The sequence below is a fragment of the Sturnus vulgaris genome, chromosome 19, assembly GCF_052056855.1.
Source record: "Sturnus vulgaris isolate bStuVul1 chromosome 19, bStuVul1.hap1, whole genome shotgun sequence".
NCBI lineage: Eukaryota > Metazoa > Chordata > Aves > Passeriformes > Sturnidae > Sturnus > Sturnus vulgaris.
This window is the reverse complement of record NC_142261.1, coordinates 4129218-4150921: the sequence shown is the minus strand read 5'-3', so window position 1 is coordinate 4150921 and position 21704 is coordinate 4129218. Positions and strand designations below refer to the sequence as shown.

Here is a 21704-nt window from a genome sequence, read left to right as displayed (position 1 = left end):
TACACCTTGAGGCATTCTGGATGTGCTGTGTGCTGCCTGCTCTGGTGTCATTCTGGGGTTCCCCAGGATTCATTCCCTTTACAGACCCTATGAAAGTTGAAAGTGGATCCTTGGCTCAAATCCTCCAGGAGAGTAAGAGTTTATAGATATTTACTGTAAGAGTTTACAGGTACTTACTCTAAAAGTTCTTCCTCTGTGGTGCCACCCTGTTCCTGAAACCCTCTGAAATGCCTGGAAAAGCTCTGGAGTGGGGGGACAGGGGCTGGCAGGAGGGATGCTCAGAGCTGCCCCACCCCAAACAGGTCCTGTGCCACAGGGAAAGGGCTGCCCAGTGCCAGAGACACCAGGCCCTGCTCAGGACAATGACAGAAGATGCAGAGATCAGAGAGTTTCCTGGGAGCTGAGCTCACTTTATTGCCTGTCAGCAGTGACATTCCAGCCAGGAAGCAACTCACAAGACCCTTCCCATCCCCACCCCAGGACAGGGAGGATCCCCCAACCCAGCCCCAGAAGGTGTCCAACACCTTCACCCCATGGCAAGACCAGCACTGCATTTGAGCCAGGTGTCCCACCTTCCACCCCCATCCCATCTCCTCCTTTGGAGCCCAAGGTAAATCTGTGCTGGGGAAATGACACAGCCAGAAGCACTGGAAAAACTCTGAATTTCCCCTCCATGACCAAGATGATCAAAGGCTACCTGAGCAGCAGGGCACAGGTCCGAGCAGGTGACAGCTCCCCCTGGCTCTGCTGCTTCCAAAGAGGAACAAGGTCAATGGGGCTGGAGCACCTGGAACCATCCTCCCTCCTCTCCATGCTCTGCAGGAGCCAGAAAGGACATGAGATGGGTGAGAGGAACACTCAGGTCAGCCAGACCCTGGTGGATCCTTGGACATTCCCACAGGAGCAGCTCCCAGATTAGCTCACTTAGGTCTTTCCTTCAGCTGCTCATGGACACATCTACTCTTTGCCCCCCAGCAAGGGGAAGGACAACAGAAATTGCTCCTCACAGTTTATAAAGCATCACTTGGAGGCTGCTTCTCATTTCCTGGTCTTGGTCAGTTTGAATCCAGCTGGGCAGACACTGGTCCTGGCCAGGGGTCTGTGCCTCCAGCTCTGTCCAGTCTCATGAGATGTGTCTGACCTTGTGCTGGTTTGAAAGACCAAGGCCAGGGCTTGGTCTAAACTAAAACAGGAAAATATTTTGGATTCTTTTTAAAACCAAGTTCTGCACCAGCTCCAGATTCCAGGCTTGGCTCAGGACAAGTTCATCTTCTGCCAAGCTGCCCCTCTGGCAGCACCCCCAGTGCCAGAGGGGACTCTGCATGGATGGTAAGACCATCTCCATGGCTTAAAATACTTAAAAGCACTGGTGTCCTTTATTTAGGCACGTGAGCAAGAGTCCAAGGCTTCAGTTCAAGGGCTGAGGAACCAGGTGGGCAGGTAAGGTCTGGTCATGTCCTGGTGTTTCTCCTACCCCATGGTGATTGCCCAGCTCAGGAGGGGTCATCAGTGTCCACCCTGGACAGGAGATGAGCGACCTGGGCCTTCTGTGGCCCGGTGATGTGCTGAGCCATCTGCACGATGCAGTCCATGGTCAGCTCGGGGTTGGCCTGGAGCAAGCTGCAAGGAACAGAGCAATTTCCTGAGAGGTCAAAGTGAGAACTGCCTGGTCTCCACCACCTGCTCTTCCCATCCCAGAGATTCCCCTTCTCATCCCAGCTCCCACAGGCACTCACCTCCGGATGTGCTTGAGGATGTAGTCCCTCTTCAGGTACTTGATGTTCTCCCTGATGGCTGACTGGGTGCTGTCCTCCTCCTGCATGTGCTTCTCCAGCCACTCCACCACCACCTGGTTGTTGTCCCAGAGGTAGCCCTGGAGAAAGCAGCACTGTGGGCAGGGGGTCCTGCTGCCTGCACATCCCAAGCCCCCCCTTCCTCCTGGAGCCTCAAATCCAGGCCATGGGATTTTTCTTCCCTGTCCCGCACCTATTTGCAAACCATTTAAAAAGCAAAAATTAAAACATGGTTCCTTTGCATATCCTGCTTCCTGAGGCAGGCACAGCAAGGTGTGTGTCATTTGAGAGCAGCTCAAATGCTAAAAACTCCACTTTTGTCCTGGGGAGCCCTGTCGTGGTAGAAAATGTTTATTTATCTGGGGATCACTTTGCCATCAGTGAGCACCAGCACCCAACTGGGGTGACCTGATTTGAAGAGCCATCCCCAGCCCAGGGCTGCTTCACCACCCATCCTCACACATGGAAACCTTCAGGGAGGCACAGCTGAAACCTCTGAATGATGGCAGAGCGCGGTGAGATCCCTCGGGATGCCCTGGCTGTGGAAGTGCCTCAGGCTGGGAGTACCTTCTCAGCTCCTTCCGTCTCCATGAACCAGCGCCGCAGCATGGACTGGATGTGGATGTGGCTGAGTTCGCTGTTGGCCTTCAGCACCTCCCCCTTCACCATCTCCTCCAGCAGCAGCCGCCGCAGCCGCCAGTAGAGGAAGGAGCGAGCGCTTTTCCACTCCAGGATATCCTGCGGAAAGCGGAGCACAGCCCGGGTTTGCCGGCTCGCTCCCAGCTCCGGCGGGATGGAGGGCAGAGAGCAGCCCCGGGGCAGGGATGTCACAGCGAAGGGATCTTCCCCTCACCTTTACCTGTCAGCTCAGAGCCCCTCCCCTGTGCCCGGCTCACCGTGATGACCCCTTTCTCCTGCATGCGGCCCGGGGTGTCGTGCAGGTCTGCGAAGCGCACGGCCACCTGGTGGTACACGGGCAGCAGCAGCTCCTCCCGCGCCTTCAGCTGCTTGTCCAGCTCCTTGCGCTGCGCCTCCGACAGCTCGGGGGTCCCTGTGCGACACAGCGGGATGAGCAACCCCACGGTGATGCCACCAGGGTGTCCCCTCTGTGCTCCCACAGCAGCCGCCACGCCCAATGCCACGGCTCTTTCCTTGGCACACTGACACCAGAACCACACAAGCCATGGCCACAAAGAGGTCACACCACACTCAGTGCCTGTCACACGAGAGGGGAGATGGCATTTGCAGGGACTTTGTGGGACCATGTTGTAGCAGGCAGGAGGGACATGGGAGCAAGGAGCTCCCAATGCATCAGGGAACCAATTCAACGTGGCCATGGCCATCCTTCATCTCAAAGCATGGGAGAAGACCCCAGACCCATTTAACCCATTGACAGAGCCCCCAGGAGATACAAGTGTTCTAAAACACCACCACATCCTCTCAGCTCCACCAACAGAAAAGACATCAAGAGTTTTCCCAGAAGGACTCCTGGTGGTTGCCACCAAAGTGCTTGAGCCTCATGTTTAACTTACCACTGTTGATGTCCACAACCCAAAACTCCCCTTCCTTACCCAGCTGCTCAACAAGCTTGGCATAAACTGTATCGATCCTTCTCATAGTCTTCACCAAATCCTTCTTTCTGAACTTGATCTCCACTGTTCCTCCAGGCTCCAAAATGCCTGCCCTGGAAAGGAAGTTTGGTAAAGCAAGGAACCGGTCTGCATGGGAGAATAAATCCTAGGACAAGATGTCCAGGCAGCTGACACACACACAGGTGTTCTGGGTGACACACACAGGTGCTCTGGGTGCTGACCTGCTCTCCTTGTCAGCATAGAGCTCCACGTGCAGGGGGTTGATGGTGGAGTCGATGACCACCCAGGAGCCGCCGCGCAGCTCGGCGTGAGGGGGGATGTACACCAGGACAGGCTGCTTGAAGTCCCGCAGGCTGTCCACGATGAAGGCGCCAAACTTCAGCATCTGGTCGTACATGTCTGAAAGTCAAATGGACTCAGGGGCTGGGTGTCCCAACAGTCACCTCCCCAGCCTCCTCCCAGATGCCCAAAGCCACCTCCTCTATTAGAGAGACAAAGCCAGCAGGAAGCCACCATCCCCTGGGACCTCTGCCCTGCGATGCCCCATGACCTCCCCAGCCCAACCCAACCCCACATCCCAGTGTGGGGTGCATAGCCTGGCAGACTGGGCCATCCCAGGACCCTGTGGGGTGGCAGAGGTTTGTCACACCATGGGGATATGGGCATCCCAAGCACGGGTACCTTTCATGCCGCTGGAGAAGCCTCTCCAGTTGGCAAAGATCATCAGCGGGAGGTGTTCTCGGTTGAAGTCCCGAATGGCCTGGGCTGTTTTAAAAGCAGAGTCTGGGAACCAGACCTGTCCAGCCTGCTGGATTATCTGGAAAAGACAATGAGAAGCTGAGACTGTGCCAGTTCTTCCTGACATGACACATGAAACAGCTGGAAGAAAACAAACTGCCCCAGCACCCTTGATTTCACCTGAATTAAAGAAAATCAAGACATGCCCAAGGATCACGCTGAGCTATTCCTCCTCTCAGATGCCACCCCAGCTGTACCCCACTCACCTTTGCCTCTGAGTCCAGGTTGGCAGGGTCAGCAGGTATTGTCACCTCCACAGTGCGGGTCTCAACAGCGATGACACCCACGGGGAGACCTCCCAGCCTATGGCAGGGGAGGGTGGGCTCAGCAAGGCCAGTTCCCCTCCACCCCAGCCCCACCGGAGAGCTGCTCCCTCTCCACCATCCCAAAAGCAGAGCCACAGCCAGGGCTTGAAGGTGAAGGGACACACATGCAGGATCCCAACTCCTGGCAGTACCTTGCTCTGCCAACCACAACGGTCTGAGCCCACGGCTTCATGATCTCCATGAAGCTGCCATGGTCGAAGAAGCCACTCTGCCAGGTGCCTTTGAGAGCTGCAGAGCACAGGAAAACGTGGAATGGTGCAAGAGCAAGCACTGAAGGGCTCCTAAGCACCAACCCACAGCCAAGAGCATCTTCTACAGGATGTATTTGGGAGCAGCACTGCAGAGGCCTTGGGGTGTTCTCACTTACTTGGATGGGGTCTCCCTGCCAGCATCCACCTGGGGTCATAGGGGACTTTGGAAGGGACAAAATCAACTTCTCTTTCAACAGGGTCACTTATGGGAGTGACAGGCACTGGGCTCTGGTTATCCTATAAGGGAGACCCCGAGGGCAGGTCACCAACCAGGTGTGAGTGACATTCCCCACCTCCACACTGCAGCACCCTCCTACCTTGGGTATGTATGAGAGCCACTGCAGGATGGTGTAGACCCCCTCAAAGTCATCTGGGACAGTGACATGAGAAACACCATTGTTGTGCATGATCTGCACTCCTCCCAGCTGGTTGTTGGATGTGTAAACTTCCCGTCCCAGCACCTAGACAGAGTTCCCAAAGGAAACACAAGGGGCTCTGCTGACACAGGAGCTGCTCCCTTGCTCTGTTTGTCAGCCCAAATCTCTGCACAGGCAAATTTCCTCTGGGTTGAGCTGAATTTCCACCTCTGTTCACCTTCCATGGGACAGGGAAGGAGCCCACATAGGTAGTGGTGGGAAGGACAGTGCCATGGAGGACATGCAGCAGAGCTTGGTACCTTGTTGAGAGCCGTGACACCCGTGAGGATGATGTGGGAGTTCTCCACCTGGATGACACGCTGGCCCAGCCTCACCAGATAGGCACCGATCCCGATGGCACGACAAGTCACCTGGGCACACACAAAGGGACATGTGGGGACACTGGGCTGCAGCACAGACCATGAGCACCTGGAGAAGGATGCTGTGGAGGGCTCAGCCTCCTTGTTGCACCCTGTTACACCTCCCAAGGTGACTTTAGGAGCCAGCAGGAGAGAGGGGAGGAGCAGAGAGGGGAAGGGCCCCAGCTGTACCATGCTGATGGTCACTATTTCATCGTAGGCACGGGAGGACTCCCCAGCGATGGTACCAGCAGCTCTCAGGTTTTCCACCCCAAATCCATTGTCCTTCCCAATGATGTCCAGCAGGACATATCTGCAGGAAAAGTGGAGCTGTGGCATGGGAAAAACTCACCTGCATGATGTGCTTGGCAGGATGCTGAGGTGGGAGCTATATCCTGGTGGGGTACAGGGCAGAGCTTGGGCTGGCTCTGTGTGTCTCATGGGATATGGGACTCACCTGGACTCACCGCCCTCCTCCACGTGCTCACAGCGCACCGAGTTCATGGTGCTGATCCTTGTGTAGTCCTGGGGAGTCAGGTACAGGTACCTGAACCCCTGCAAGGAAAGAGGAGGAGGATGAGTTGAGGAGTCCCCCACACACCTGCTCATGTGGGACATGGCCCTTTCCCAAATCATGCTGTGCAGCAGCTCAGGGACCAGAGGTGGACAGAGCACCCATGCCAGCACTTCACCTCCACCACCTGGGAGCAGCCAAAGGAACCATCCCCATGGTGCTGGGTGCAGGTGTGGCCTCACCCCCTCACTCTGATCCCACAATTTGACATCCCAGTTTACCTCTGCTCATCCCTTCCCCAGAAAAACTCTCTGTTGTTCCCTGTGCTGCGGGAGGGGAGGTGCCCACACACCTTGTAGGGCTCGGCTGGGTCCACCCAGGCCACCTGGAACATGTGTTTGATCTCGTCAGCGAAGCCGATGCGGGCGCCGCTGTTGGCAGCGATGTAGATGCGGGGGATGCCCTCGGCCCGTGCCAGCTCCGAGGCCCTCAGGAACACCAGGTCCTCCTCGGGCCCAAAGGAGCCGATCTTGTGTGTGATGTCGTTGCAGATGAGCACAATGTCCCGGCCTTTGGGGTACTCGGGGGTCTTCAGCTTCATCTTGAAAGCGACCATCCCCACCTGCCTCAAAACAGCACAAGGTTACGGGGCAGAATCCTCCAGAGGATCACAGAGTGCCAGAATCATTTACAGAGTCACAGAATTAACTGGGTTGGAAAAGACCTCCAAGATCATTGAGTCCAATGCTTGACCTATCACCACCTTGTCAACTAGAGCAGAGCACTGAGTGCCACATCCAAGAGACGCAGGGGCTGAGCTGCAGGTGGCACTAACCAACAGACAAAATGCTTGAGGAGCATCTCCCAAGCTTTACACAGCCAGACTAAGCCACCAGCCATTCCAACCTGCTTCCCCTGCCCAATTCCAAATCATTCCCTGCTACCTCATTCCCTCCAGGGACCCTGTTCATCTGCACGAGGTGCCCCTGCGAGTCCAGGACCAGCTCAGTGTAGGTCAAGATGTCCTTGGGATACAGGTCCGAGGAGCCCCACAGCTTGAGCAGAGCCTGTGGAGACACAACATGGGGCTTGGAATGGGTTGGCTTGGAAGAGACCTTAAAGACCATCTAGTTTCAGGAATACCAAGAGCTAGAAATTGGTTCAGAAATGTTTCACATAACCAATAATGTTGGGGCTTGGGCTCTTTTTGTTTTCTCATTCGACAGTACGAGGAGAGGGATCTTTTTCTCAGGTGGGAATATTTGGGGAGGGTGGGGATGAACAGCAAACACGGTGATTTGGAGCCTCTTTCTGCTCAGTCATACTCACCTGCCTGATCATCTCTGGGAAGTCATACACGTAGGTGGTGCCCAAGGACTGTGCCTGGAACCGCTTGGCCTGAAGCAGGTCCTTGGTGACATAGGGGGTGTTGATGAGCATCCCATGCTGTGGCCCCTGCTTGTCCCCATACGACTGGAACATGATCTGGAGAGGAGAGCAGAGCGTTGGTTGCTTTCCCTGGGTGTCACAGTGACTCTTCTTCTGGAGCACTGCTGAGCCCTGCTTGGTCAAGGTGATTTTCCACCCATTTTTTGCTATTGAGGGGGACTGTCACACTGATCTGCTGCCAGTACTAGTGACACCCTAACACTGACCATCACCTCCAGAGCTCAAAACTGCCCAGCTCCACACCAGCATCAACCCAAGGAACCCAACCAGATGAAGCTCAGCACATTTTGAATAAAGCACCACCCCAAGGAACCCAACTGGATGCAGACAGATAGGATGAAACCAATGCAGCTGTGGGAATGCTGTTGGAAGTCTGGGGGCTCTGGGCAGACCAGCACTGCACGTGCACAGGGGGCTTTGCAGAAGTGCCCCCAAAGCTCTGCTGGAGCCAGCAGCACTCAGGCAGCTATGGCTGGGCTCCCAGTAACCACTGGGGTTACTCACGCTGCCGGTGCTGGGGTCCCTCACTTCCTTGTAGAGGCTGATGTCCAGGTAATACCCGGACTCGTTGGTGAGGAAGAGGCGGATGGGGATGGCGGTGGCAGTGGGCGTCAGGCGGATGTTGATCTTCACCTCAGCCTGCAGCACCCGCAGCTTCCAGAGGCGGCTGCCATAGCGCATCACCATGGAGCGCACCGACTCCTCGATCTGCACAGGGGATGGCACACGAGGGGTTGGTGACCCAGGGACAACACTGAACACAAAATGCCAAGGCTGGAGCAGCCCTGTTGCATGTCCAGCCCAAACAGCCATTTCAGATTTGCTTTGGGTGAGCCCCTTCCATCTCTCCATGCCTCCTGGTTGGGCCTAGTGCTGATATCCACCCTCTCCACTCCGGACAGGGAGAGTGGTGAGGAGTGGCTGCCCATATGTGCAGTGGTCCTGAGCACAGGGGATGACAGAGGAACCTTTCCAGGACACAGGACGCAGAACCCCAAGAAACACACCTTGGATGGGTCCATGATGACAGTGGGCACAAAGTTGAGGAAGATGTGGTTGCAGTCAGTGCGTACAATGGTGTTGTTGAAGGCCACCTCCAGCTCATCCATGGCCTCCAGCAGCATCCGCTCACCCTCGTTCTGCAGGTACTCGAAGGAAGCCTCCTGTGGTGGAGCAGGTGGCTCAGCAGGGGCCAGGCCACCCCTGCACCCTCACCGTGCCCTCGGGGTCCCCCGTGCCACCGTGCCTTGGTGATGAGGTCGGAGTGGCGCACGATGGCGCGGATGAAGAAGCGGTAGTCGGTGGCCTCGGTGCCCGCCTGCACCTTGGCAGCCCCCAGGTACAGGTGCATCCTGTGGTTGGCACAGGGGATGGCTGTCAGGTCGAAGTTGCGCATGCGGCTCAGCTCCAGCTGGAAGGCGAGCGCCGGCTCCAGGTGCCGGTAGATCCGATCCTCTGCGAACTGCCGGGCACAGCCGTGAGCCAGGGCGGGGCTGGAGCCGCGCCGGCACCGCTCCCGCCGGATCTTACCTCGTCCCTGGCTCTGAACGTGAAAAACTTCGGGAATTCTCTCTGCAGCAAAAGGGAGAGAAAAGACAATGTGAATAGGCCTGGCTTGCAGAGGATTGTTCTGATTCTATATTAAAAAAAAAAAAATTTTGCAGGATTTGTTCTTCCCCAAAAGGGAAAAGGGCTGGGAGGGATTGGTTAGATTGGATTTTAGGAAGAAATTGTTCCCTGTGAGGAACAGCATGTCCAGAGAAGCTGTGGCTGCTCCATCCCTGGAAGGTCAGGTTGAATGGAGCTTAGTGTAACCTGAGACAGTGGAAAGTCCCACCCCATGGCAGGGAGCGCAACAGGATGAACTTTAAGGTCCCTTTTGACCCAAACCACTCTGGGCTTCTACTCTGATGGCTTCTAAAGGCAGCTTAAAGCTTTGGAGTGGCTCTGCAGGAACCACATTACTGGAAACATGAGCAGGATAAAGGATGATACAGGAGGTGAATCACTCATTTAATTGCTCATTAATTAATTCCCAGCTCCTGAAGCACAGTGGGTCCATCCATCACTCAGTGCTGTGTCTATAAGGTATTTATAGATGTCAGAGGCTCAGTTGCACTCACCTGCTGGGCAATGAGGAACGTGATTCTCCGGAGACCACATTCAACAAGGATATTTTTCTACACAAAAACAGAAGATGCCACCAGTCACGAGAGCTTAAACATCTCCACCAAGGGAACAAACAAAACCAAAACTGCAACATTTTGGGGTGCACTGCATGGAGAGGAGGCAGTGCCTTGGGGTACAGCGTTCTGGCTTGCAGGGTTTACAAAAAGAGGGTCCAGCCCCAGGGACAGACCTTGGACTGGGCAAAGGCTCTGAAGATGGGCACCAGCTTCTCATCTTCCACATGGTCAGCTGAGCAGAGAGCAATGTTAAGGATGTGGATCGGCTCCTCACGGATGTTCTGGCAACAAAACCCCACAGTCAACCCTGGCCAGCAGCACCACTGCTGTCCCAGCATTATTTGGGGGTAGCAGCAGCAGCTTCATGCCCACCTTGGTGTCCTCATCGTACGTGGTGGCCTGTGCCTCGCTGAGGAGCCCGCTGTCCGATGGGGACTTGGCAAAGCACGAGATCACTTCATCAAAGTTCCTGCCCAAACAGCAGGGATGGGGTCACAAACCAGCACCTTGTGCCCACCCCCTGCCTGAAGGGACAGCACCAGCCACTCACTGTGACAGAGTGACAGGGAAACAGGTACCAGGAAATGGCCCCACCACTGGGCACAGCAAAACCACAGCAGAGGGGTTTCATCTGTGCCATGTAAGCTTTCCCCATGTTCCACATGTCCCCAAAATCCACGTCATGTCTCCACAAGGTAAGTGCTGTACTGAGAATATCCAGTCTGCAGCTATGGTGGGAACTGGAGCTGCCTCTAACACTGCCCAGCTGCCCCCAGCTGTGGCTCTTCCATCCCATTTTGCTCTCCAACGACTGCAGTGGCACCCAAAATGCACAAACACGGGCCAGGCGTGTCTCTGCACCCTCACCTTGTGAAGTCCTCAAATCTGCGGAAGGCCACCATGACTCCCATCCTCTGGCTCGTGGGGCAAAAGCCACTGTCCATGAAGAGCTCGGTGCTGTGCCGGGCCAGGTCAGGGTTGGAGACGCTGATAGGGACGGATATCCTGCCAAGAGGAGCAAGTGTCAGCTCTGGGGGAGGCACCACACAGCTCCCACAGGGGACCCTGACCTGGAGAGGGCTCATCCTGCTCCCCTGGCAATGGGACAGTGTGGTGGCAGCTCCCGCTTTGCACAGAGGGGATGATACAAACCCCAGAGCTTTGTGAAAAGAACCATGTCCAGGGAAGCAGGGCAGGTGTGTGGGAGGGACCCCTGTACCTGTTGGGGTGGGAGGAGGGCAGCATGAACTGGAACTCCACGAGGCAGGTGCCATCAGAGAGCTGCTGGTGCTGCAGGCTGTGCAGCTCGTAGGCGATGTACCCTCGCCGCACGTACACCTGTGAGGGGACACAGGTGGTACCACGGTGCCTCTGTCACCCCTGGGGCCCCCATGCCACCCCCTCAGGCCCCCTCTGTGCCCCCCAGGCCTCACCTCCAGCGCTGCCATGCGCACCACCTCGTTGGTGTGGTAGAAGAACACGGGAAGCACATCAAAGATGGAGGTCTCTGACAGGATCAGTTTCTGCAGGAAGAAAGGAAAATTTAGGGCAAGGATGAAGTGAGACCTCCTTGCTCAATTCAGGGGGTCCCTCAACGTGGAGTTGTGCAGGACTGATCACTAGGGTGCCATGGAACACCCAGCCCACCATGGGGAAACCACTAGAGCCAGACATGGATCCACACATCTGTTCCCTGCCCAATGGAGCATGGAGCAACGGATGGGGACTGGAAGCACTGGTGTGCACACCCTCCTCTGCTCCACACAGCCACTACAGCAAGGCTTGTGATTTTTAGCTGTTTTTAAGACTGAAGAACTCGCAGCCAGACCCCCTTCCCGAAGCCACCCGAATTCCCTCTGGAAAAGCACACAATTCCCGACCTTCAGGTTCTCAGGGCAGTACTCATGTCCATACATGTCGATAGCAGAGATGAAGATGGACTCAACCTGGTTGTGCCGCAGCTCGTAGGAGGGCATGTGAGAGGCAATGAGCACCTGCCAGAGGACAGAAGAGCTGGAAGCATGGGGGACAGGGATGGGGACAGGAATGGGATGGCACTGCACGGTGCTGGCTGACCTGCCGGGCTCTCAGTGCCACTTTGGAGTGCTCGGTCTTGCTGAGCTGTGTCAGCTCGTGGAGGATGGTCGTGAGCTCATCTGTCAGCGTGGGGTCACGGCCACACAGCTGGTCCTGCAATGTCACAACACCATGGCTCAGCTCAGGCTCCTCACTGTGTGGGATGGCTTCATCCCAAACCCCAGCCCCATGCGGCCAAAGGGGACAAGACCCAAGGCACCAAAATGGGCTCTCTTTGACCCAAGCACAGTCACCCAACACCACAGAGGGGTGATACTTAAAATAAAGCAATAACGAGGCAGGAATGGACACTTGAAGTGATGCAGAGCTGCTCTGGCTTTTCCCTGCCACCAGCCTTTGCTCCTGGAGTCTCAGGCACGGGCTGTACTCACAATTAACATGATCACCAGCTGGTTCTTCTTGGCCACCTGGGCATGGGAGAAGATGCTCTCCAGCACAGGGGTCATGTTGGGTTTGCATTGCTCCCTCAGGCTGATGACACACTTGTCGTAGTGAGCTGTGGGGCAGGGTCTGGTGAGCCCTGCAGCTCCACCAGAGAGCCCTGCAGATCCCCTAGAGAGCCCCCAAGCCCTCACCATGCTGGAACTGGGTCTCCACTTGCAGGTAGCGCCTGAGCAGGTCCAGCACCACTGCCTTCATGTAGCCCCGGATGCCACTGCGGTACCTGGGGAGCAAAGAGCCCATCTTGATGTGAAGAGGTGGCTGTGGGGGGACAGGGGGGTCCAGACAGCACGGGGCTCACCTCTGCACCAGCTGCACCAGGCTCTGTGTGTTCATGAAGAAGACCTCCCGCTCAGCCTTCCTCTGCAGTGTGGCTGCGTGGGTGTCCAGCACGTTGGCAATCTATGGGGAGAGGGGACAGGGTCTGGGATGGCTCAGGGGCACAAAGCCGGCAGCTCACCCTTTGCTTACTCCACCTAGAGCCTTCCCCTTGTTTGTTTTTTTTCCTTAAAGTGAAAAATGCAAAGTAACAAACGAATATAAAAAGAAAAGCACACATAGAAACAAATACACATATAAAACCAAACACATATAGAAAATATAAACCTCCACGTATTTCCCTCACTCATTTCATTTGTTATAAAATCTTGGCAGCACAAATTCAGGCAGCTGGTTGCAGTTAAGAGGATGTGAGCCCCCTCTGCCACTCACCTGCTGGCTGGGGAAGCGGCAGAGCACAGAGGTGATGTTGCTGGCATACTGGGCCATCACCTTCCGGATGGATTTCTCCACGGCCAGCGGGATTCTTCCCGAAATGCTCGTCATGATCTCCTGCAGCTCCAGCAGGGGCAGGGCAGGGTCCCGCAGGGTCTTCATCAGCTGTGCCACCCATTCCTCCACCTGCAGGAGCAGAACTGGTGCTGCTGGACTTGCCCCAAAGGCAACTGGGTGAAACACCTGGTGCCTGGCACCCACCTTGGTCTTGAAGTAGGGCTCGGGCAGGCAGTAGCCGTTCATGACGTTGGTCAGGTTGTCCAGCACGTTGCGGAGAACCTGGTGCTGCTTCTCACCAGTGATGGGGAGGGTCTGCTGGGCTGGGAGCCCCCCTGTGAATGGCTGTGCCTGGAGAGGGCAGAGGGAGGTGGGCTGAACTGTCCTTGTTGATAAAGGAAAGAGCCCTGGAAAGCTGCAGCTACCCCCAGAGGAACCAGCACAACCTCTGCTTTGGGTAAGATACAGAGGAAACACCTGACATTCAGCATAGTGGATCTGCCAGTGTCTCATCATGAAAATAACGTGGGAAAACTGGAGATTTTAGTGCTATGTACGGTTTTAGTGCATAGCCCCGCACACCAAAGAAGCAGAGCAGCACTTGAGCCCAAGGACAGTCCAAAGACATGGCATGACCATCAACCACTGTGATACCCCATCAGGGCAGCTCCTCCGTTTTGTCCCCTAGGGAGCATTCCCGGGAGCCAGCTGGGAGCGGGCAGGAGGGGATGGCAGCCCCCAGAAGACTCACAGGCTTCACTTTGGAGGGATCATCGAGCTCGAGGCGAGCGATGACACAGCCGGCCTCCAGCAGCGCTCCGGGCCGCTTGATGTAGTGCAGCCGCCCCGCCTCCTCCACCGCCAGCGTCATGACGATCTTCATCACCTGGCGAGGAGGGGACACCGTCACACCGAGCCAGCAGCACCCGCGGGCTGCACATCCCACGAGCATCACAGCAGTGCTGCGGCGTTCCGTCTCTGCCCATTGTTGCTCCTCCAGCTCTTCTGCGAATCTCACCTCGATCTCCGCATAAACCTTCCCCTCGTCCACGTGGCCGCCGTCCTCCACCATGTACTGCAGCAGCTTCCCCGCGCAGGGCGAGCGCAGCACCGTCGGGTCCTTCTCCTTCTCGAAGGTGCACGTTTTGTTGCCGATGGTGATGCGGTACCTACGGGAGAGGGAAAGGAGTCACCAGCCAGCTGCTGGCCGTCGGGAGGAGGGGTAGGGGCCTGGCAGGGGGTACCTGTCGATCTCCTCTTTCATGTAGGTGGTGTAGCTGCAGCCGTCGTAGGACAGCAGCAGCCCCCCGTCGTTAAGGCGGTGCACGTCGATCTCGATGTGAGTGCGGTTCATGATGACCACGTAGGTGGTCAGCGACTGGCGGGCGACCTGCGGGCAGGGGACAGCCTCAGAGCAACCCCAAAATACTCTGAACAGCCAGGCTGGGGGCTGGGGGGGCACCTCCCCATGCTCAGTGCAACGGCTGCTGCCACACGATGAGGCTGTGCTGGGAAGGCAGGAGGCACAACCTCAGGTTTCACCGAGGAGCTGTTCAACCCTGCCCAGAGTTGGTTTAACTCAGCTCACAGCCCAGAGCTAGTTTTACTCACAGCCCAGAACTGGTGCAACACATGGCTCACCTGCCACTTTCATTGTGAGTAAGGAGATTTGCATGAAGTCCAACTAATTTGGTTTAAAAGCAAGAAAATGAAGTGCCTTAATAAACTCAGGGCAACAGGGTGTATGAAAACATCTGTCAGGTTAAAACGAGGTTATTAAGGTTATGAGGTTATTAACCTCATTTTTATGTTGCCCATTTTTAAAGGGCAAGCTTGTATCCCTTGGGATAGGAGCATGTCCCTGACCCCTTGAGAAGAGCTGTGGCTGGTTTAGGGGGAGCACAGCCCTACCCTCACCTGCAGAATGTACTTCACACCCTCATAGATGAGCTCCACATCAACGATGTTCAGCAGGGATGCTGCTGGCAGCACCTGGCCCCTGAAACACAATGGAGAGATCAGGCCCCACGACATTCCCAGCCTCACCAAGTGTGTAGGATGTCAGCAGTGCTCCCAGTCCTGGTGGGAGGGCACAATGGTGACCAGAGGGGACAAGTGTCAGCTTTAAGTGGCCCACATGAGCACCATGCACAGCCAGATCTGGAGGGAGGCCAGACACTGGGAAAACACTCAGATAAGGGGCATGGGAGAGCCCCGGGAGTCCATCAAGGCTGGAGGAATAACCTTGATATTCAACAACAAAAGCAAGCTGCACAGCCAAGCCACTTCCCCTTGAAAATTGTTTTCCCAGTCATGGGAAACCTTTCCTAGTGTCCAGACAAAGTGATAGCTGAGGAGCCAGAGCTGTGAGCCACAGCAAGTACCCCTGTCCCTGCCTGCCACAGTACTACTGTCACTAAATTTGCAAAGCAAAAACGGAAGGAAGACGTCCCAGAAGAACAACACTCAGGTTTTCACTGTGGCTGCCCCAATCCTGGAATTGCTCAAGGCCAGGTTGGATGGGGCTTGGAGGAACATGGTCTGGTGGAAGGTGCCCCCCACATGACTGAGCCCCCCCTGGGCAGCCCCCAGAGCGCACCTCTCCAGCGTGTGCAGGAAGTCAGTCATGCACGTCCTGAAAGCAGCATCTGCCACATTCAGGGCACCACAGACAACCCCCAGCATCGTGTCTGGCTTCTCTGCCTGTGGGGGCAAAAATAACAGGGTTTGGGTTTTTACCCCAAGGAAGGGCAGTGGTGACCCCAGGTGTGCCCAGGGAGCTGAGGATTCCATCATTTCCCTCGTTTCCATGCATCTCATCTCCAAAAGTCCCCTCCCCACCTGCACTTTCTCAGCGATCAGGTGGTCCAGCCAGCCCGTGTGTGTCTCGTTATTCTGGAAACTCTCAGTCTCCAGCAGCTTGATCAGGTACTCCACTGTGGTCCGGAAATCCCCACGGATAGACAGCTCCTTCAGGGCCACCACCATGTTCCTGTTAGGGAGAAAAGCCCTTCATCAATGACTGAGAATGTGGCACTTGGCTCTCAGCTTGGGCAGCTTCAAGGCCTGGGGCAATGACCTCCTAAGGTGATGAGCTCCTGAGGCCCCAGCACCTTTAGTGCTGTAAGGTTTGGATTGGAAGGAACCTTAAAAATTCTTTTGTTCCACCCTCTGCCATGGGCAGGGACACTTTCCACCAGACCAGGTTACTCCAAGCCCTATCCAACCTGGCCATGAAATAGCCCTGAATGAAACTGCTGAATGGACACTGCTGCTCATGGGCACTAAGCAATGCTCAGCAGATGATTTCAACATGTCCTTGAAGATCAGGTGATGAACTGGGGCCACAGCACCACCACAGTCCAAAAAATGTTGGCTTTGGCCAGACAGCCAGGTGCTTAGCACAGCAGCACCATTCTGGTCCTGTCAGATAAAAACCACTTTTCCCAGCTCACACACCAGTTGTGACTCTTCCCAAGGACATGTGCCCTCCAGCTCATCCCACCACACTCACGAGATGGCCTCTTCCCGGTTCTCTCCCCACGAGAAGCAGTGTCCAAACTGGGAATCAGCAAATTCATGCAGCCCCCCGGCTGCTGCCACACTGAAGTACCCCCAGACGTTCTTGCTGCTGCGGAAGTTCAGCTCCTGCACCGTCCCTGAGCTGGGCTTGAAACCCTGAGCCAAAACAGCAGAGATGGAGGAACCAGGACTGAGACTCGTGCAGCAAGACAGGGAAGGGGAACCCCTATGAATTGCACCAATCCCATAAACATTGTCTGGCTGGGGGGGAACCATGCCCAGCTCAACCCCACAGGTGGCAGAGTCCCCTTGTCCCCCACCCCGACCCCCAGCTCACCTCCTCGGGGTTCTCGCTGGTGATCCGGGCAGCAATGACGTGGCCCCTGGGCATGGGGGGTTTGGAGGGGCTGTGGAAGCAGATGGGGGTGTCCCCCCAAGGGCTCTCCCCATACAGCACCCGGATGTCTTTTATCCTGTGCAAGGGGATGCCCATTGCAATCTGCAGGAGAGAAAAAGGCCTGAGCTGCCAGGGAGACACCGACAGAGAGCCTGAGAGTTCCCTGGGATGCCAGAGGAGATGGAAAGCTGCCACACTGCTTTCACCTGCACCCTCCATGCTGGGATATGGGGCAGCTTCCCTCTGCCAGGCTCCAGCCCAGTGCTCCTCCCTAAATGCCCAAACTGCCTCCTCTAACACCCCTGGAGTGTGCAGGTACCTGCAGCTGGGCAGCCGGGAGGTTCACGTCTGCCACCATCTCCGTGCACGGGTGCTCCACCTGCAGCCGGGGGTTCAGCTCCAGGAAGTGGAAGCTCCCGTCCTCCCCGTACAGATACTCCACGGTGCCTGCACTGACGTACCCAACCATCTGGGCCAGGCGGACAGCACACTGCGGGAGAGGGAAATCCCTGGATCATGGAATCATGGGCTATCCTGGCTTGGAAGGGACCCGCTGGATCAGCATCCAGCTCCTGCTTGTGCAGAGGACACCCCCAAAACCCCACCATGAAAGTCCAAACACTCCCTGGACTGTGGCAGGCTTAGGGCTGTGATTGCTTCCCTGGGGAAGCTGTTCCTGTGCCCAACCACCCTGGACAGGGACTCCTGCTCAACTCAGAGGTCTCTCCCTTCCTTAAAACCCCAATAAACCCAGCCCAGTTTCCCTCTAAAACCTCGTGCTGCCCCTAGGTCAGTCCACCCACCTTCTCCATCACCTCGGTGACAGAGGGGGCAGCGATGGTGGCCGGCGCCTCCTCGATGATCTTCTGGTGGCGGCGCTGGATGGAGCAGTCGCGGCTGAAGAGGGAGATGGCGTTGCCGTACTCATCTGCCAGGACCTGCACCTCCAGGTGCCGCGCGTGCTGCGCCAGCTGCATCAGGAAAAGGGGGGATCCGGGCGCCTCCGCCTGCACCTGCGGCGGGGGAGAGGGTCGTGCTCTGGCATCACCCCCCGAAATTCACCCCGGGACGGAGGCAGAGTTGCGGCAGGAAGTGGGAGGTGCCCCGGGTGGGAGCAGGACCCTGCCGGGATGGGACAGGGACAGGGACAGGGACGGGGGTTCCAGGCACCTCTCACCTGCCGGAAGCAGGCACTAAATTCCTCTGCTGCCTCCACTTTCCGGATGCCTTTGCCCCCGCCACCTTCTGCTGCCTTGATCATCAGGGGGTAGCCGATCTTCATGGCCACCTGAGAGGGTCGAGGGCTGAGGTGATTGTAGTGTTTTGGACCCCAGCCCACCACTCTGACAGCCCACACAACTCCAGGCATCCCTGAGCAGGATTATCCCAAGTGACATTCATTCAGTGGGACAAACTGCTGTTGGCACAGCCTCGTGTCACTGGTGTGTGCTGGGAGGGCAGAAGGGCAGGGCAGGCAGGCTCCGAGGAGCAATCATGGTGGGCAAGAGATAAGCAGCTGCCTGGAGGCTCAGCTTTACCTCCAGGCCTTCCTCCACGTCCTTCACGCAGCCCTGTGCATACGTCTCCAGGGGGATGCTGATGGTCTGCTGATCCTTCTGGTCCTCCTCAGACCACTGGGCCACCAGACCTGCAGATATGGCCAGGGCTGTGGTCACTACCAGGATGGCACAGGGAGCTGAGGATTCCATCACTCCCCTTGTTTCCATGCACCCCATCTCCAAAATCTCCCTGCCCGAACAGCTGCTGCAAATGGGATCCCCAATATGTGTGGCCAGCTGGGCCAAGGATCCCAATCCTGGTGCTTGTTTTGGGGGGAAGGAGAGGCAGGGAGGAGGGAAGGGGAGAGCAGGGAGGGTGTGGGGGCTGTGAGCAGGCACTCACCACTCCCACTCCATGGCAGCGTGGGGATCTCCAGGGTTTGAGCCACGATGGTGGAGGCCACTTTGTCCCCCAGCGCCCACATGGCATCACTGGGGGGACCTTCAGAGAGGGAGAGAAGGGCTGAGGAGGTGCCCAACCCACCAGGCCATCCCAACATCACTGAGTCTCTGTCTCCCAATCCTTCTGCAAGAATTGGGGATGCAGGAACCCCCCCAAAACCACTGCCCAGCTCAGGACAAAGCTCAACCCTTTTCCAAGGGGAGCTCAGGCTGGGAATCCCACAGGTCTGCTCCCACCTAATGTTCCTTTGTGAACACTGCATCAGCCTGAACATTACAGGGAAAATCCAGAAAACAGCAGGATTCCTGGGAATGCCCTGAGGACTGCCACTCCATGGGTTGGGCATGCCAGAGGCACCAAAGGGGCATTCTCAGTGCAGTGTCCCTGGCAGTGACTGTGAGTGCACACACCAGCCCAACACTCAGCACAGAGAAGCAGTGAGACCTTACCTAGGAAAGCTATCCCGTTTTTCTGCAGCAGCTCTGGCAGCTTGTGGTTCTCTGAGGCATGTCCCCAGCCAGCCCACACGGCCTGGCACAAGGAGAAGCAGCAGTGGGAGCACTACCCCTGTGCTGGCATCTCCCACAATGCCCAGCTTCTCACAGGGACATCAGCTCCTTTTGGGGTGTCCCCTCTGCCCAGCAGGAGGGGTAAGGAGGTGGGAGACACACAAATGGCCGCTACCTGGACTGGGATCCGTTTGGAAATGTCCACAATCAGCTCCACGTTGGCGTAGTTGTTGTTGTTTGTCCCTCCAGGGACAGGCACGTAGTGATCTGCCATCTTGATGTACTCTGCAAGACAGCACAGGGAGTGGTGGGAGCCAGATCCCTTCCCAAATCTTCCATCCCGGGGAGGCTGGAGCAGGGAAAAATTATTTACTCCTGGATTTGGCTGCGCAAGAGGAAAATGACTCCAGGCTGTGCAGAACCCTCACATGCCAGGCAGGAAAGGGCTGCCCCAGCTCACCCCTATGTAAGGAACTTCCTTTTTGGGATATTTTCAGGAATTACCTGCGTTAGCCTTGAGGTCCTCGGGGGTGACCATGACCACGAAGCGAATGGCGCGCTCGTTGCGGAACATCTCGTAGGCCCAGCGGCGGATGGAGCGCATGCACTTCACAGCAGCGATGCCATTGTTGGCAATGAGGACCTGGGGGGACAGGGGCGGGGGTGGCAGGGTGGACCCTGTCCTTGCTACCCCGAGGGAGGGCAGCACAGGGACAAAGGATGAGCGTGGAGCAAAGCAGGGAGGATGTGTTAATCAGGAGCTCTCAGATATGTGGTTGTAAATCCCAGCAGGGTATGAGACTCCTCAACAACATTTCTGATGTCTGGCACTGGGTACAACCAAGGATGGGATTTTGGCCATTGTTTGTGCAAAGTTGCTGCATGGGGTTCCCTCTCCTAGCCCATGAGAGTGAGTGAAGCCATGGAATGAACAGCTCTGAGCTGCCATTGCTCCAAGCCTGGCAGACACAGGACATTTGGGCAGTGCTCAAAGACGTCCCTGTGAAAAGCAGTGACCCCCTACCCAGGCACAAGCAGGGACATGTGGGGACATACCTTCTCGATGACACGGTTGCCCCCAAAGCGGGTGACAAACTCAGCTGGGGAGGCAACGGAAAAATCCCGCTGCAGGTCCATCTTCCTGTGGCTCTTCTTCGCCAGGTCCAGCCCCGACATGCTGGGCCTGTGGTGGGATGTGGTGGCTGTCACTGAGCCCAGGGCCACCCCAGAGAGCCCGGAGCTACTCCAGTGAGCCCTCCTCAGCTCCAAACCCCCTGCAAAGCCTGACCTGCAAAGGTCACCAACCACATCTACCATGTGACTCAGGCAGGACATAAGGAAATTCCTTATTTGTGGAAGGACAGAAGAGCAGCAAGGATACTGCTGGCAGCACCACCTCAAACCCAGCATGGCCAGAGCCACCGTCGGGCTGTGGAGTGTCACAACACGTCCCTGCAGCCAAAGGTTTGTTATTTTTAGCCAGAGCAGAGCAGCCAGGGGAGGCAGGCAGCATTTGGCTTCCAGTTGTTTCTTCTGGATGTCAGCTGCGCTCCCATGGGAGCTGCCCCACATCCAAAGTAGAGATTTTGAAGGGCACCCCCTGCCCTGGTCCTTGCCACACTCATGCAGGTGGCACTGCTGTCACACAGCCAAGGACACCGGCTCTGCCCCCGCCAAAAGGGAGCAGGATTAGGGACATCACCTTAGGAGCACCAGCACGTGTGCACCCCCATTTTACCAACAGCAATGCAGCCACCACAAGCACCCGCCCTCCCTAACCGGGACATCCCTGCCCTGCCGCGCTCCGGCCATCGGGGCTTGCCGTCCGCACCTGATGCCGGCGCTGGGCTCCACAAGGGCGCTCACCGTGGGGTGCTCGGGGACGGTACCCCCCACCCCGGCCAGGCTGCTGCGCCGCCGGCCCACCCTGAAGGCCGTGGCCATCAGCTCGTCATCGGAGGAGTTGTCGTCGAAGGAGCCCAGCACGAATTTGGCGAGGGCCGGGCGGCGCAGCGCCGCGGGGTTGTACACGGCGAGCTGCTCCGGCTCCGCGCCCGCCCGCCCGGCTCGCTGCGGCGGCGGCGGCTGCCGGCCCGGGGGGCTCTGCTGAGCAGCGGGCCCGGCTGAGGGCTCCGCGGGGCTCTCCTCCTGCCCCTTCTCCTGCTTGCACTCAGAGCTGGACATTTTGGCCCAAAAGAGCAGCAGCAGCACAGCGAGCAGGAGCAGCGCAGCCGGCAGCATTCACGGATCCTGGGTGGGGGACAGCGAGAACCCCGGTCACAGGCGAAAGCACGGCCCCGTCCCCAGAGCTCCAGCACCGC

General features: G+C 56.9%; 1 protein-coding gene across 5 annotated transcripts; it reads right to left on the bottom strand.

Moving 5' to 3' along the window:
- Positions 1–433: 433 nt before the first annotated feature.
- Positions 434–21624, bottom strand: ACACB (acetyl-CoA carboxylase beta). Of its 5 annotated transcripts, none has more exons than XM_088176245.1 (51): positions 20440–20574; positions 19888–20026; positions 19559–19668; positions 19324–19405; positions 18815–18913; positions 18451–18560; positions 18090–18200; positions 17716–17925; positions 17232–17402; positions 16853–17014; positions 16508–16671; positions 15835–15985; positions 15593–15696; positions 14911–14992; positions 14238–14383; positions 14012–14162; positions 13745–13879; positions 13198–13344; positions 12934–13122; positions 12524–12624; positions 12357–12445; positions 12153–12277; positions 11761–11874; positions 11565–11678; positions 11118–11207; positions 10896–11022; positions 10552–10714; positions 10057–10153; positions 9858–9965; positions 9622–9678; positions 9029–9070; positions 8745–8960; positions 8506–8661; positions 8003–8206; positions 7379–7534; positions 6994–7116; positions 6402–6671; positions 5993–6090; positions 5728–5848; positions 5437–5547; positions 5078–5221; positions 4877–4997; positions 4641–4737; positions 4390–4486; positions 4067–4202; positions 3607–3784; positions 3365–3477; positions 2690–2844; positions 2361–2531; positions 1737–1873; positions 434–1620 (listed from the first exon to the last, which is right to left on the bottom strand). In XM_088176245.1, the coding sequence occupies exons 1-51, from the start codon at positions 20557–20559 to the stop codon at positions 1494–1496; spliced, it is 6741 nt and encodes a 2246-aa protein (XP_088032371.1). In that variant the 5' UTR covers positions 20560–20574; the 3' UTR covers positions 434–1493. The 5 variants fall into 5 exon arrangements, with proteins under 5 accessions (XP_088032371.1, XP_088032372.1, XP_014730597.1 ...); XM_088176246.1 differs by having other exon boundaries at positions 9029–9112; positions 10552–10641; positions 10817–11022; positions 20440–20571; XM_014875111.2 differs by having other exon boundaries at positions 10552–10689; positions 10904–11022; positions 20440–20559.
- Between the last annotated feature and the right edge of the window lie 80 nt (positions 21625–21704).

What these genes read in the sequence shown, in the direction of transcription:
- ACACB (XM_088176246.1), bottom strand. Translation starts at nt 20,559, where the DNA reads ATGTCGGGGCTGGACCTGGCGAAGAAGAGCCACAGGAAGATGGACCTG. An exon ending in TGATCGCTGAGAAAGTGCAG is followed by an intron (nt 15,697 to 15,834) that starts GTGGGGAGGGGA and finishes TTGCCCCCACAG; the next exon opens with GCAGAGAAGCCAGACACGAT. An exon ending in ACCCAGCCGAGCCCTACAAG is followed by an intron (nt 6,091 to 6,401) that starts GTGTGTGGGCAC and finishes CTTTCCTTGCAG; the next exon opens with GGGTTCAGGTACCTGTACCT.